The sequence below is a fragment of the Pagrus pagrus genome (genome assembly GCF_965226575.1).
Source record: "Pagrus pagrus genome assembly, chromosome: 12".
NCBI lineage: Eukaryota > Metazoa > Chordata > Actinopteri > Spariformes > Sparidae > Pagrus > Pagrus pagrus.
The window spans coordinates 12,465,030-12,482,522 of NC_140196.1; the positions used below are offsets into that span (position 1 = coordinate 12,465,030).

Sequence of the window (17,493 nt, forward strand, 5' to 3'; positions counted from 1 at the left end):
CCATACAGGCGTTCACCTAGTGTAATCCAAGTCTACAGAAGACCTGAGATCCCAAATTGATTTGGAAAAACGTTATTTACACCCTCGACATGCAGTCTAGCTAGTACACCAACTTCAGATGGGGTGCATACGAACGCTTTTAGCTTAGCAGCTCCAGTGAAGATTTGGCATATAAAAATGTTAAAAAAGCGTTTGATAACTTTTCAAATCAGTTTGACATCTCTGGGCTTCCATAGGCTTGGATTACACCGGACGAGCTGTATACAGCCATTTAATGTTTTTTTGTTTGTTTACATTTTGTCCCCAGCTAAAACAATACTTTCATCTTTGGGGGAACTCACCCGTAACAAGTTGTACAAAATCACAAAATAATACCAAGAAGGGAGAAAAAGCCACAATCCATGTGTCAACATTCAACATTTTTATTGCATAGATTGAAAGATTTTCTTTTACCCAGTCACTTAAATTACATTGCCTTTTCCTCACAAAACAAAAGGTTTACATTAAAAAAAAAAAAAAAAAAAACTTAAGAAGAGATTAAGATAAATTAAAGCAGTTATAAGTCAAAAAATCTGAAACATCTTCAGAGTAGTAAAGCAACACCCACACCTTTAAGAAAAGAAGCTTGGAAATAAGAGGCAACACGTGTCTTTGATACCTTGTCCTGTTTACCTCAAGGATGATGTGCTGCAAAGGAAGAAATACTGGTTTCTTATATCAAACACGTAGCTGAAACTGATTCCGCATTGCCATTAAAATGCTATTTCCCACATTTGATAACTGAATAAAGAAAAGGTGTTACTTGCTAAAGCCTTTAAGTAAAGACAGCAGTGTGCAACTCCTTTAGTTACATTACCTGCCACAGTACAAATAACAAGTTATAGCATATGGCTGTTGAAATATGTACTCAGTTGGGTAACAGCTCCTGTGCAGCTTAATGATGTAAACACCCAGTAAATATGCATGTCCTTAAAGACTAACAGACCACACCACGCTGTATTTCTAGTAAGTATTGCAGAGGCAGCACATGATAAACCTGAGACTCAGAAATACAAAAAAAATATTAATGCTGACTCAACAGACTGCCTTTCAAACAACCATAAAGCAGACAGATGGGACATCATTGTAGCATTTCTAAAATCAAGCCATCATATGTATCACAAACGCTGGTTAGTGTTCACAGAGGAATGTCAGTACAGAGTACAAATAGTCAATGCCAGTGTTTTATAAATGGTAATCAGGGACATGTAGTCACTGGCTGAAACAACTATAGTAGCTGCAAGTAGTGCATCATGTTCCATTCGGTTTATAGAAAACTAAAAGCCCCTCACGGACCACTCTTTACAGTACGTGTGACCAGATCATAACCAGTCATCAGATTGCGTTGAGGTCCTAGGGGCCATTCTTATTCCATCACTTCCCTTTTTCTTATTGAATGCATCGAATGGCTGTCCAACAACCAGAAAGGGAAATTACCATTTGTATGTGTGCAATAAGCTGCTCCATTACCAAATATACTTACAGTTACATAAAATAAAACAAAAAACCCCACAGCTTTACAAGAATAAATCACCCGCGCATCTGGTCTATACGTTTGTGATAAGAACATCTGAGGTGAGACTAGAAAAACCTGCATTTTTTTTTTTTTTTGGACAAGGTAACTCAGTTTGGCAACACCTTAAGAGTAGAGTAGATTGGGTGTGGTAGAATAGTTGTGGACAGCAGGTTAAGATCTGCCTTTCAGCTGATTAGACAACCAGTCCAGACCCTCATAGAGGCCGTCCCCGGAGGTGGCACAGGTTGCCTGTATGTACCATGTTCTACTGCGTAGGCTGTGAAGTCCCAATTTGTCTGTGACTTCTGCTGCATTCATGGCATTCGGAAGGTCCTACAAACATTAAACAGTGAGAAAATATTAGAAGCCAATCTTGTGAATACAACAGAAAAACTAGCAGCAAACTGTTACACCTGCATACATCAATTGTTTTCACAAGTATGACTTACTTGTTTGTTGGCAAAGACTAATAGCACAGCATCACGCAGCTCATCCTCATTTAACATTCTAGCAAGCTCCTCACGAGCCTCTCCAGCTCGCTCTCTGTCGTTGCTGTCAACGACGAAGATGAGACCTGGAACAAGAGCAAATGGGGGAACAAATGAGTGGTTGTGCAATGTGTACGGCATCTTTAAAATACAACACAATGGAAACTTTGTGAAAATTACACACACAAAAAAAAGCTAATTAAAGCAAATCATGGCTCTAATAATTGATATTACTGAACGTACCCTGCGTGTTCTGGAAGTAATGGCGCCAAAGCGGTCGAATTTTGTCTTGACCACCGACATCCCATACTGTGAAACTGATGTTCTTGTACTCTACGGTCTCTACATTGAAACCTAAAGGGGGAAAAAAGTTATTGTTTAACAGTTATGAGGGCACACAGTACACAAACTGGCTTCTTAGAAAATGGTTATGTGATGTAAAACATAACAGCCATGTAAAAGTCCCAGATAAAGCAGTTATTCTTACCGATTGTGGGAATAGTAGTCACAATCTCTCCGAGCTTGAGCTTGTACAAAATCGTTGTCTTTCCGGCAGCATCGAGACCTACCATGAGGATCCTCATCTCCTTTTTCCCAAACATACCTGAAAAGAGCTTTGCAAATACTCCTCCCATCTCTGCTGGTGATTGGATCCTACTTTAGCAAAAACAAACAAAAAAGAAACCTGCGGAGAAACATGGAAAGGAAATTAATCAGCATCAATTTTCTTAACTAATTGAGTGATTTTTAAAGCAAAATGCCCAACATACGCTAGTTTCAGCTTCTCAACTGTGAGTATTGACTGCTTATCTTTATCTAATGCGATATGAAACAATCTTTTTGGGTTTTGGACAGTGGGTTGCACAAAACAAGCCATCTGAAGATCTGAAGACCAAATTATTCATCGATAATTTACTTAGATTGAAAAACTGCAGAGCTGCACGTGAAGGCAATTCAATCTCTCCATCCACTGAAAATGTGAAACCATTCAATGCACTCATTAGTACAGCCTATCTATACATCCCATAACATTTCCTATGCAAACCTCAGGGAAAAAATTTAAAACATTATCTGTTACCTGATATCAACACAGCACAGTGCTGGATATTCAAGGGTACTGTACGTTATTAAAAAGGTATTATTCCACCGTAGGGCTGCTCAGGCCTACAAATCCTGTTCTCCAGGTGTGAAAAAACAGGTTTGTTTGGTTCTGACCTCAACAAATGGCGCAGGATTTTCAAGCTTTTTCAGTTAAATTGAAAAGCGTAAAATACATAAAACCCATTTATGTTGAATCACATCGCAATAGTTATATCAGTCAAAAATAATCGCAATATAATTTTATTGTCAGTCCTAATTCACAGACAGTCATCATTGCTCTGCTCTTCTTTGCTTCAACATATGTCAAATCTGTGGAGATAAAAGATTTAAACATTGTTTTTTGAAAATAACTAACGCCCTTTGTTACTCTTGTGAATTAAAATACACGTTAAGACACAAGGCGGCAGCTCGCTGGAGTACTCTGACATTAGCTTGCCAAGGTGCAATGCTAAAAGTTACCAGACTAACCTGACGTATCCAAAAAACAAAGTTAGCTTGCTTAGGTGCAATGCTAACACTCGTCCGGTGAGTTCACATTTCCGGAGGTTTATTGAAAAACTACTTTAAAGTACGCTAAGGTTATTTTATAATGTTCCATGCCAATTAAATACAAGTCTGGACACGAGTGGTAAACACGGAAATACCAGGGGAACGTCTGCTAAGCTAGCTAGCTAGCTAGCTCACTAATCGGTAAAGTTAGCAACTCTCTGTTGTCTCAGAATCCTGACTGTCGTAGCCGCGGCCACACAGACGGCACTGCAGGTAAACGCATGGCTTTCTGTGAGTTACAGTCAGCGAAAACAGCAATTAATTGGATAAATTAAAGTTTCTCGTACACACTTACACAGTTGGTGTGTTTCCTTCCTTCTTCAAGGCGTTTCCTTCCTCAGAAAGATGGCTACAATTTGACACGTCAAAGGTTCCGGTCCACCAAAACTTCCGTGGTCACCACGGTGGGAGATGTCGCCCCCTGTGGCTGAGAGGGGAATTGCACGCACCGTCTCCAGTGTTTAACTACCCATTTAACCATTTTAACTCACCATTAAGCATTAATAAGACATGTATGAACACTTATTAAATACTTTATAACGCACACACAATGTATGTATACACAGAGGGAAGTTTTTGGTTCTAATTATTGTATTTCTCAACTTATTGTCATCTGTAACTGGTGTATAAACAGTTAATAAATGACTCATCGATAACAAATTATAATTTTGCTGTAATCATATTTCATCAGATTTTTAATTACAAATAAAACAATTCTTGCATTGTGATAAAAAAGTAGTTTATTGTGTTTACACATGTAGCCCACAACCATGGGTGCGGGAACTAGAGGTGCTGAGGTGGCTGCAGCACCCCCTAAACAAAGCTCTAACATATGCCGAATTTACAAGAAGGTCCAAATTATTACGAATTTGTCAGTAACAGCACTTGCAAAGTTTCTCCTGACTCAACAACTCACAAATTGATTGATTTTATAGGGGAGTCTGGGGAATTTCTCTCCCTCTCCTTGCAGTTGTTGACTGTAGTTGATGTGGCTGCTTTGACCTAGAACATGTTATAGGCCATTTGATGAATACATAAAAACATGAATCACACCATTTACTACATTTATAGACTGATTCTTCTCCAGCCATGTGCCCCTGCCTTAAACTACATGAACCTATTAATATCTGCATATCTTTTACTGCAGTAGAAATTAAAGTGCAGGACTTTTAACAGTTGTGATGTATTTTAATCAGAGTTGCCCCTGTGACGGGACAGGAAGGAAACCTGCAGCTTTAATGGCAGGTTCTTCTAAAATTATCAAAAGAATGAAAGAAGTTATAACAGCTTTGACATTATGTCAAAGCTGTATTGCTTCGCAGAGATTTCTAAGTTTAAAACCTCTCAACTTTTTCAGAAAGGCGCTGGTGACATCACTGTCGCTCTTTTTGATTTTCCTGGCCTTGGCGATGTTGTTGCCCTTTAACAGGCAGAAACCTCAGAGCAGAACTGGACTCATTGGTGGGCGGCCATCTGCCTTGACCGGTTGGGTTGACAGAAAGAAAGAGAAGGACGAGAGAGAAAGAGGGAGAGAGAGAGAGGGAGAGAAGGAAGAGAGGGAGAGCAATAGAGAGAGAGGGAGAGAAGGAAGAGAGGGAGAGAGAGGGATGGAGAGAGAGGGAGAGAAGGAAGAGAGGGAGAAGAGAGGGAGAGAGAGGGCGAGAGAGAGGAGAGAAGGAAGAGAGGGAGAGAGGGATGGAGAGAGAGAGAAAGATAGGGGGAGAGAGGGAAAGAGAGAGGGAGGGGGAGAGAAGGATGAGAGAGAGAGAGAGAGGGCGAGAGGGAGAGGGATGGAGAGAGAGAGAAAGAAAGAAGGGGGAGGGAGAGAGAGGGAGAGAGGTGGAGGTACAGAGGCCACAACATTAATAACAGCTTTACTGATTGAGATATGAATATTAATAAAACTGAAAGTACAATAATACTTATAATAATAATAATAATACTAACAACAACAACAATAATAATAATAACAGTAATAATAATAATAATAATAATACTAATAACTAAGTTTATGCCAGAGAGGAGACTCTCTGATTACCATGAGATCACGTATTTAAAATGTGGCATTGCATGTAATTATGTATTTAAACTGTGTGTGAAACAGCATCCCGCAAGTTGTTGAATTCTCACAGTACTCCTGTAGTTTGTGTCAGTGCTGATACTGAGTAATTTAACTTTCTGAATATGCTAATTTCATTGTATTTGTATTGAAAATGTTTTGAGATGTTTAAAGAGTAAAACAATATTTGTGATTTGTGGAACTTACATTTTTTAATGCTTTATTTTCAGTGTTTGATTTGTAAACAATCATTTTATAACAACAATATTTACATCAGAAACTTCGGTTTATGCACAGTTAAATCTGATTACATGCATCTGAGATCTAATGTAGATCAACTTCCAGGATCCTGATTTGAAACAACATGAAAACTCCTCAGATAGTATGACATAATTAATAAGGTCCTGTGTATCATTGTCTAAACTTTAGACGAGGCTCATAAAATAAATCTTTCACTGCCTAACGAGCATCCTGCTGATGACTTGCAGTCTGTCATCTTCAGTTTAAATTCACTTAAACCTATTGAGGTATTTGTTTTCAAACTCCGCAACTTCCACTTTCTTAAGATCCACGACCAGGTCAGTAAGAAAAGGTCTGACCACGTTTTTGTTTGGCCAGTTGAATTTTAACCAGGGTCAACTATGCCTGCTACCCCCAGCAGAGGGGGCAGCAGGAGGGGAGAAGGGCAGGAGAGAGCAGCAGGAGGGGAGAAAGGTCTATAGTTGGTGATGGACCACACAGTGAAGGCTCATAATGCTGTCTCACTCTGCAACCATAATTTGTGGTTTTGCCCTGCCAAATGCCTGAGAGATCACTTCAAGCATATTTTCACAGCAACTGCTGTCTTTTTTAATGTGTGTGTGGAAGGTGTTTACTAAGTGGTGCTTGTTTAGATTCTTGTTGATTCACACATTTAACTCAGTTTTCAAGAGGAAACTGTCTCATATTTTCAAAAAGTTTTACAATCAAACACACTGTAACAAAGGTGTCAGCATCTGTAATATATGTTCCTCTTTATCCTCTCTGTGTTTTCCAGATATTGTTTGAACCCCAGAAACTTTGTTCAGTCAATAAGGGATGTAGGTGTTACGGCACAATGTGAAAACAGATACTATACATTGTTTCTATTTTAGAAAACATGTAGCCGTTTAACAATCTTGACAAAAATAAAAAACCTTGTTCATAAACCCAAGGTTTCTAAAAGGCTCAAGTGTCTTCAGGAGAAAACACAAACTCTGACATGTCAATGTTGGTGAGTGACTTGGAGAAATAACATGTATTTCTTTAACAAAATTCTGCAACCTAAGGTCTACAGCCAGGCAATTTATCGATATTATGTCACTATCATGATATGAGACTATATCATCATTTCTGAACTTATCAGACTTGTTCTAATACTTGCCTTTACCCACTTAGTCATTATATCCACCTTACTGATATTTTTTTTAAAATCAAAAACCTCATTGTGTTAATATTTTGGGAAAGCACCAATAGTCATCACTACAATATTTAGCAATATTGATATCAAGGTATTTGGTCAAAAAACGTGTGATATTTGATTTTGTTGCACAGTCCTAGCATTTATGAAGTGCTTTTGAGGAGATTTCAAAAATGTGTAAGTCAAGTAAATCCCAAGTTATTTTTTTTTTGGGCAAGTCAAGTTGGCCTGTTTACAGAATATCTCAGTTATGAACAGATACAGGCTCTTAAGTTGCACGTCTGCAAATTTCTTGCTCCTGCCAACAATTTAAATAACCATCCATGGTGATAAATCTGATTATCAAACCTAAAATGAATGAAGGTTTTTTGATTCATCATGTCTAAAGTCGAGTCAGGTCACTCTCAAGTCCAAGCCCCGACTCTAGTCGTTCATTTTCAAGTCAAGTTGCAAGTCACAATATTACTTTAAGGCCATATCGCCCAGCCACACTACTGTCTTATCTAACCTTCTCAAAAAGAGAATAAAAACAGATGACAGTAAATTGCAGACGAGACAGTTTCTCAGTTGTTGGGAAGGTTGCATTTGGGAGAAAACAGTGATATCTGTGCACAAAGTTGTTGAATGTCTTTCTTTTCAAGAATGAAGACCAGTACGTACAGTCGGTCTCTACCTTGTGTTTAGTAAATGAGAAGTCTGCGCAGTACTGAAAGTTTGGGAAGTAACATCTGCATAACACAGCATTTCACTCTCCCATTTGTACAGATCTTTTGATTATCTAAAACAAACACATTTTCTACAATTGTGATATTTAATGCAGTGCCAAGATTAAAAACATGGTTATGACATATAAACCTGTCAACGCTGGAACTGCTGAGCATCTTTACTTTTATGTGACTGACTTTCCTTTAAGGTTTTAACAGTATCAGCTGGACCAATATGAACCACAACACAACTTAAATTACAGCAGATAAACAGAAACAACAGAGAACCAGGGCTCAAACTCTGCACTGTTCTGTAATCCATGAATGCATAATAAACTACAGTTTAAAAAAAAAAAAAAAAAAAAGACAGCTTAACAAGACAAGAAGTGAACTGCGGCTATAAACTGTTCGGTGATCCTCCATACAGCTGTGAAAAAGTCCGCCCCCCACCCCAGCCCCCTCTTTGCACAGTGAGAGCACAGGTGCAGGTGCGGCGGTGTGACAGCAGAGATCAGGGCAAACGTGTGAAATGAAACCTGTCAACATCATATTTTATGACTGCTGTGTCGTCTGCTGTAGCCAGTTCACGTATCTGGAAGATTATACCTGCAGGCTGAAAACCTCTGTAGGCCAATTGCTATGAGATATATTTTAGCATAAATAATGCTCAGTGATCTCCAATTGTTTTTGACCCTTCTTTTGATTGCATGAGGATTCAAACAAAAATGACAAAAAGCAGGTTTTATTCGGTCGATATTATCATAATATACTTTTAAAACGTACCATGCGGTGAGTCGTCGATACAGTTAAGATCCTAGATGTTTTGCTGAATCCACCTTTCCATAACTCCACAGGTAAACACGGCGGTAATATCCATTTAAAGCGCTCTCCTCCTTCCTCCTTCCTCCTTTCGGCTTCATATCTCACCAGATACTGACAGTTGTGATGTGTGGACAGAGGGCTAGAAATAGGACAGTAGGGGGTGTATATATCACGCACACCCCCCTCGAACACACACACAAACACACAAACAAATTGTGTACACGCTTAACTACTTTCTCCAACACATGCACAAACATGCGCACAAAGAGACACATGCCTGCACTCTCTCTCTTTTTTTTTTGTTGTTAAATCCCTTCTTTATTTGTGTCAGATGTGTCCCCATGAACACCTAACCCCACCTAGGGGCCGCGACCCCTGAGGGGGGCGGCCACAGTGGGACTCTGGAGAGCTCTTTCCTGCAGGAAAAATATGCTTCTGGTAAAATTTTGGCCAATGTATATGGACTATATCATCACCTGAGAGATGTTATGCAGGTCGCTGAGTCAGTCATACCCAAATCAAAGTAAATTTATGGCTGTTTGTGAATGGAGGAGGGCTGCCAAGGAGCCAAACAGGCTTCGCAGTAGGAAGTGGGTAAGGATCTCAGTAGGGGCCTTACTCCCCTCTGAGACGAGGCCTAGCAAGGATAAAAACGCTCAGTAAGGGGCTTGGGAACGCTGATCTGGTGTGTGTGTGTGTGTGTGTGTGTGTGTGTGTGTGTGTGTGTGTGACAGAGACAGAGAATGTGTGTGTACGCGTTAGTGTGTATGCATAAGAGAGAAGTGTTGCAGTTTTGTGAGCCTTCACATTAAGAACTTATTTTGGATTTGGGGTTTGTGTATGTTTCAGTAATCATAATAATCATGATAATAGACTTGCATTATGAAATGGCCCGAGGGCAACCAATAGACTGCTGTGGGAATCGTACAAAGGAGCTGGTTTGGGCTAAGCAGTGCTGGAACTCAGATGGACAAGCATGGGATACCTCCCTCTGCGTCTCATGTACTGGATTATAGGTCGGGCAAAGTCCCAAAGGAGGTGTGAAGCAGGAAACAAACCGAACATTATTACATCGAGCAGCATCGTTGCCATGAGAGGATCCATGCTGGCTTCATCCATTGGCAACAAGTGCCACTGGGCACCCTACCCCACGCCTCTCACAGTAGGGGGCGCTACAGAGAGAGACACGCTGGGGCTAAAGGATAAATGTGCACCAGTGTCGGCTGCCAATCACCTTTGTATGGTGATTGTCGGCAGCCTGAAAAGGTCGTTAAGGGGATTTACATAACATTTTGCACTCCACCCCGGGTACATGCGGAAATGTTTGATTCCATATTGAGTCATTACCGCATGAAGATGGTTCTCATGTAATTTGACAGCACAGTTTATGGTAACAAGGGAAGTGAGGCGATCTGGTTGAGTAGCAATGAAGCGAAACATACATTTGGGCAACAAGAAAATGAAAGAAAAATAAAATTTCATAAGCCACGCCTCTTTTGCATTGATCAGATTTTTCCAGAAACCTACTTGTGCAAGAACAAATATCCTCATCGTTGATGCCACAAATAATCTTTAATTGTGAGAGATTGTGCCACTGGACACATTAAACAATTTAGATACTGGTGACCTTTACACTCCAATGAGTACTACTCTCGAATTTGTGTGAGCCATTGGCGTCAATGGGATATCCGTGACAGATGGTTGAGACAAGCTCTTCAAGAACGCACTTCCTCCGAAAGGACATGGGGTACTCTAGCGTGGGAGGTGGGGTTTATTAAGAATGGGAATCGCTGGCTTGGAGGATGTGGATAATACTGGCAAGGTGTAAGGGCTCACATAGAACACCACGTCCATGCCAGGGAACTGGATTTCCTTGTAAAGGATGACTTGGTTCAAAGTGAGGTTACCAAGCTCCAGTTCTTCAAGTTCTCAGGACCCTTTGAATGACCTGTATTTAGGGCATTTCATCACCTTCTGTGAACCCAAAACACCTTTTTTTTTTACTGGCGTAATATTTGAGGCTACGTTGGCTCCTCTCTCTTTGAAACTTGCTCCAAGCATCCACATGGGCTATGACGAGCCAATGCAAGATGAAACAATAGTGAGGATAAAGGTATTTCTTTGAAAGACTTTTTTGTTTCCCTCAGTGGGTTGGTTTGAAGTTGATTCATGTTTGCTATGTATACAGGTTTTTAAGGGTTGTCCCACCCCTGTTCCCTTTTTTAAATCCAGCTATATCCCATTGGAGGAGGCATCAAAGATTAAAGTGTGAACCTGTTGCACCTTGGGGTAGATAATTGGTTGGAATGCACAGCATGTCGAAGCAGGGCCTTGAGGACAACCAGCACCAACCAAAACCCGTGGCATCAAAACCAGGTAGGTGTCCAGATTTGGCATTTGGGATTTTTAACCTGTCATGTTGATGCCAAATGATTTGTAACACGGCCTCATCTTATTCCTCCAACAATCAGGCATCAGTGACATTGACAAGTTGATTGTGAGTGGCCCTGTGGGCCCTTTAGAGAGGCCTCATGGTGACAGGCCTCACATGCTCCCAAGGTGGTCCTGGTTGGGTGTTTTTTATTGCTACTGACAACTGATCTCTCCTGGTTATGTAAGCCCCTCAAAGATAATCCTTCAGTGATTGAATAATGAATTTGGAAGCATTTTTAACAACGAATCCAAGTGTGTTCACCACAGGCCAAAAAACATGATAAGAATCGATTATTCCCCTAATATCGTTGTGTTTTGTACACTCCAGAAATATTAATAAGGATTTTCAACATGTAAGCTGTGTCATCAACCCTCCATTTTGTTGGTCACTGTTTTGATAGGGAGGGCTTCTTTGTGTGTGTCTGTGTGTTTGGTGTGTGTGTTGCTCGACGGCGCACCTGTCTGCCTCGAGGCTGGAAAGACTACAGCCTCTCATTTCTGACTGGAACTCGTGCGGTAATGCATTAGAGGGCTTGTCATTGTACTTTATTGAAGACCTCTGACAAGCTATTTGACACCCTGACAGGGTCAGAGGTGTCAACCTGCTCAGACTGACAGGGAGATGGACACATAAAGGCGCAGGCGAATTAGGTTGCTATCCGAGTCAACTGCAGGTTGTAGCCCTAGGGCTGCTCCGCCAATAAAGCCCGGATGTAGTCACGTTTGATGCATAGACAGAAAACACGAGACATGTAGATCACTTTTCATCATTTAAACTATATTTAACTCACCTCTGCTTTCTGCATTTTTCTTCTTTATCATATTTTCTTCATGATGTCTTTGTGTTTGGTTTAGGCAGAAAAAACTTTTTTGTCTTTGGGGGAATCAATACCTAAAAAGGCTGCAAGATGAATGGACACATGAATGGTATAAAAGAAGTGGTTGTAATCAATGTGACATAAACAACTGGTTTGTGGTTACTGTTTTAAAGCCTCAAGTTTGGCATTTTGGCTGCCTCCATCTTGGTATTTTGGATCCAGAAGTGACCATATTGAGGCTGGATCTGACCAGAGCAGACACTGTGCACACCAACCTTTACTGGCAACCTGACTATAGAAAACATAATACAATTAAATTTGGTCACATGTGCCGGAAACACAAAACAAATGTTGTCAGCTTAGCGTTAGTTAAATGCATCCTTTTATCACATTTAAATTAAATAGCTTCCAATAACGCATGGATCAACTGCCCCACTGTCTATGGCTAACAGAGGGGCCAGGCAACATTAGCATAGCAAACACTAAGTCATCAGATAACGATAGTGCTAGCTAGTTATCCTATTTGTAAAGGTGCATTCATGTTAACTCTTATGTTAATTGGGATGCTAAACTTGGCTAGCAAAAAACCAAAAACTTTTTAAGTACAACCAAACGCTGAAAGAAAGATTTTAAGTGGGCCAAAATTTTACAATTAACTGTCATGAAATCAAAACACACTGTGAAACAGTCAATGTTCTGAGATGAAAATACACAAAAACAAGTTCACAGCTTTTTTACTCTAAATAGGACCATGATTTACAAAATGAACACCATGCTCCATAAGCTCATTAGGAAACTGATTATTGGAGCAGAAAAATAAGTGAGAACTAGCTAAAAATATTAACTAGTTCCTAAGCTACCATAAACTCTGACCTCTTTTTGCAACCAGTGGAGTTGCCCCCTACTGGCGAATAGAAATAATTGTTCTGCACTTTTTCAGACACAGAGGCTTCATCCACTTCCTTTATATGTGTGATTTACCCACCTCACAAATGCATTTTGTGCTCATCCAGACCAAATATGGTGACATGCACGTGGGAAACAAACTGGAAATGGTCTTAAATCCGAATAAAGGGATAATTAGCACATTAGGTCACAATTATTTTGAATATTGTGCACACACTTGCATGTAAAGATGTGAAGGACTATGGGCTTGTAAGGGCCACAAAACGGCAAACAATTTAGCTGAGACTGCACAGGATGGAAATAATGGAACAATGAATTCTAAAGTCTCAAATCCTTGTTAAGACCCTCCATCTTTCAAACTAAACTAGATCACACCAAGAATCTCCTATCCCTTTATCCTGTTTAGATCCTCTAATCCCTCAGCCATTTTCCATTCTTTCTCTTTTTCCCCATTTCAAATGGCAACTGTTTGGTTGTCCGGCATTGGAACGTTGAGAATTTGTCCTCTTGGTGAAAGGAAAGTAACTATATTGAAGAAAGGAAGAACAGCTTGACGGAGCCAAGAATGCTACAGATCTCTTTAAGTCCCATAATGAGATGTTTTCTCTGCTCGGAGCTTGTATTGACATGGAGACTAATGATTTCCACAAAGTAATAGATTGAGAGAGTAATGCGCAGGGGTGGGAAAGACAACATGAAGTGATTTAAGTCGTAGAGTAGCCAAGATGCTCAGTGCCTCTCTTTGTATGGCATGTAAAGAGCCTTAATGATATCACTTCTCTGGAGCAGACGCATGCAGAAGCATTATTGCAGAGCTTGCATGTATCTTCATAACGACTGTGGTTTCTTGATCACTACAAAACAGAAACATAGTTATGGACTTGTATGAAAGTTTTCCTGGGGTCCAAGACCTTCCAATTAGGTACTAATGTTATCTATATTAACCCTTCGCCCCTTCCCTGACTTAGCTTTATTGAGGGAAGGGCAAGGGGGTTGGGGCTGCCTCAATAAAAACAGCACTAAAAAGCAATTACAGTGCTGTGAAGAATGGGACTTGTCAGTAATTTGCTGTCTAAAACCGAGGAGATTGCAGGTCTGGGGCCGATTGGAATTCTGAGCCTGCAGTGCAGTGTGGGAAAAGCAGTGGGAAGGCAAGCACCACCCTTTGTGAGGTAATTACTGGAACTACCAGAGGCCAGCGCCAGTCCCTGCTAATGATAACCCCGCTCCTCTCCCCTGCTAGCCACCTTGTAATTGATATACCCAATCTCACTCACTCGGGACATGTCCACAATAATGCCGATGAATTTGGACATGCATCTCTTTTTCCCTTCATTTTTGCTTTCCGTCAATCACTTACAAAAACACAACACAGAAAAAAAGTTTGTGAATGCACATATTAAGGTAAGATTCAGGCATTTACTCGTATAGTTTTCGTTACACCAAATTCTCACTTCAGGCTCCCAGAGTTGTTTGTTAGTTGATCTACTATATGGGAAGATGCATGGAAACCAATTGGAAAAAAATCTGGAATGGAAAAGGGAAATGGAGGGTGTTTGTTGGTTTCCGTGTAAAGATTTACATACAGTTTCTGTTTCTTTTATTGTTAGCTGTGACAAGAAAGTTTTTTAACAAGTTCATTTTTTTCGCCTCTCCTAGCCAGTCTGATCTGTTTCCTCAAAGCAATTATGTTTTGATGAAAAGGAAAATAATCCCATCTTGATACTGCAGTAATAAATGTATGAATTACTCTGGTTATTATGAATTAGAGTGCATGTAACTGGCTTGCCGACTGAAAAGGCCATTTTTGTTTTCAATGTTTAACTTGATAATTTTGTGATGAATTTGACAGAGTTTGAAATTAAAAATTGAGTTAAAAATTGTCACATTTTTCTTCACTTTTATATTCTCTTTTGATGGCAGATGACTACACGCATATATAATAAAGATCTCCCTGTTATTCATAAATGTTGCTTCTTGACTTGAGGCAGATGGTGTCCTGGCTGTATTGACACAGTCAGTTACTGTATATCACTGGTCAGTACCGTCAATACCTGACGCATAAAACAAGGGCTTCTTTCCATTGCCATTTTAGCATTTCATAATTAAAAGTACTAAACTACACTGAAAATACTCAAGTAAAAACATCTGCATTCAAAACCTTCCATAAGTAAAGGTATGCAAGTATTACTATCAGTGTTTTACCATTAGATGAATATTTATTGCTACATTAATGTGTATGTTACATTTTGCCACTGTGATGACGTAGAAGGAGGAGCTTAGATCATCATATGTTTGATGCGTTGCTGCTGCGGCAGCCCTGAGATCCCAATTCGTTTTGAAAAGACGTTATTTACGCCATTTTTCAAGGCTGAAATCTTCACTTCAGCTGCTAAGCTAAAAGTGTCTTTTCAAATCAGTTTGGCATCTCAGAGCTCCTGGAGACTTGGGTTGCGCTGGTTGTTTTTTTACGTGATAAAACAAGTCCCCATCTCCTTCAGTTGTTCAGGAGAATGCTGCAACGCTGTGTTTTTTTTTTTGAAGATCCAGAAATGTTTCGTGGACTTTACTCGACTTTCCTTCAGAATGAAAGTGAGTAGATAATTATTAAAATTTCCATTTTGTGTAAAGTTGTCCTTTTAAATTATGGAGGGGGCCCTCACAGCAAAATCTCACCTAAGGCCCTAGAACATCTTGGACCAGCCCTGTACTATAAAAGGCATCTGAAACTTTTAAGTTTTTAACTGTATGAAATGAGACACACGTAATAATTGTATAACAAAAAATAAAAAAATACTATCTGAGGATTCAGTCCTCCACAAGTGAAATAATAATCTCAGTCTCGATGGATATTACAGGAGTACAACAAATATTGAATCTTTATCCTCCAGAGAGACTGACTGAAACTTCTTCTGGACGTGCGCACACCCTCATCCTACCTGCTGAACCGCTTTGAGCTACAAGAGAGGTGAAAAGGTGACTAATGAGTGATCATGTCTGCCTCCTCCCCCCCTCTACAGCCCCAGCCCACATTGATCTGGATGATGACCCCTTGTCAACCTCCAGGCACGGGACCCTTCCACCACCACCACAACCAGACCACATCTTACAGCAGCATACCTGAGCACAGAGAGCTCCCCTGAAAAACTTCCTTAAACTGTAGAGTCAGCGTGGCAACCAGATGCGCACACATGCACGTGCAAACACACACACCTGTAGACTGTGTAGTGCATTAGTATGTCTCCCATATCACCCCCACCTCCCCTCCCTCCTTGTTATCTCCCCAGTTTGACTAATGTTCTCTTGTAAGTACAGAGGTGGCAAAATTCCTTTGTTGGCTTCAACAATACAAACAGGCACTTCAAAAGGGGATAAGGCTGCTTTACAGGTGTCACATCTCTTCTGATGATGGCTGTCCTCTTTAGAAATCTCACAGATAACCCATCATCCTCATTCAAGGCAGGTGACATACTTCGCACGTCCCCCTCCCTGGCTGTAAAAGGGAAAACATAATGCCATGATTGCTACAGATGTGAAGATGTTTCGACACAGCCATCAGAGGAGGGTTTTATTTTGTGTCAGTGCAAAGAGTTATCTGTGGGGGATTATTTTGTCTGCTGTGACTAATGTTTGTCCAAAACGTGGCAAAAAAGTGATTAGTGTTGTGTGATAAACAACACATTGCTCAATCTAAAGTTAGATTTTAGTGGCTGAAGTGTTGGGTGAAGGTGTGAGTGCTGTCAGGATCTATTTATTTAGAAAATAGAAGTGAGAAATATCACTTACAGGCCATATAAACAATAAACAGGACCATTAAGGATAAATAATGTAAATTTAACAAAGAATAGTTTGTAATATTTGAATTTGGAAGTATATCATGACTGTTTTTCTTGCAATATCCACATGAAAAATATATTTTAACTTTTGATATTTCTCTGATCTGGATGGCCCGATGTGTTGAATGTGTTAAAGACTGAATCCAAGGGAGTGATCTAATTTCAGACAGAAAAACATATTGACATCAAAAGACCTGCTTCAAAGTCAGTTTCATAATGAAATGCCCACACACTGCACTCTCCCCTCTGTAGCTCCGTTTTGGCCCGTCACCTTTGGTGTGTTTGACCTATAAACAAGAAAAGCTTTGAGAATCACATTCTTTAAAGCCGCAGTCAGACACATTTCATGTTGAGCATCAGAGCAGCTCGGTCTATCATCTTTTCACATTCAAACTCGTCTTTCAAACTAGTCAAACGTTTGCACGCAGGTAAAACATCAAATTAAACATAGCAGTTATTCTAATATAATTCCACTTATTATACCGACCAATGATGGAATGCAACTAAGTAAATTTACTGTCGTACAATTAAGTACAATTTTTTGGTACTTGCTACTTTATACTTCCACCACTACATTTTGGAGGCAAGTATTGATATTGATTGATATTTATTTGATAGTTTTAGTGATGAGCTACTTTGCAGATTGCACATTGCATCAGAGCCAAAGCAGCACATTTTTAAAATAAATTTATTGTGTGGGCAATTGCATAAAAAAACACTGATTCCAGTACTCACTTTAATGTAAATAAAGTTGAATTGAATTATGTTGAACTGAACATCAAAA

At 39.9% G+C, this 17,493-nt stretch overlaps 1 protein-coding gene across 1 annotated transcript; it reads right to left on the reverse strand.

Annotated features, from left to right (window-relative positions):
- Positions 1-406: 406 nt before the first annotated feature.
- arf1 (ADP-ribosylation factor 1) lies at positions 407-4,071 on the reverse strand. The gene is made up of 5 exons (XM_084368319.1): positions 3,989-4,071; positions 2,531-2,728; positions 2,287-2,397; positions 2,005-2,129; positions 407-1,888 (listed from the first exon to the last, which is right to left on the reverse strand). The coding sequence occupies exons 2-5, from the start codon at positions 2,676-2,678 to the stop codon at positions 1,727-1,729; spliced, it is 546 nt and encodes a 181-aa protein (XP_084224445.1). The 5' UTR covers positions 2,679-2,728; positions 3,989-4,071; the 3' UTR covers positions 407-1,726.
- Positions 4,072-17,493: the final 13,422 nt, after the last annotated feature.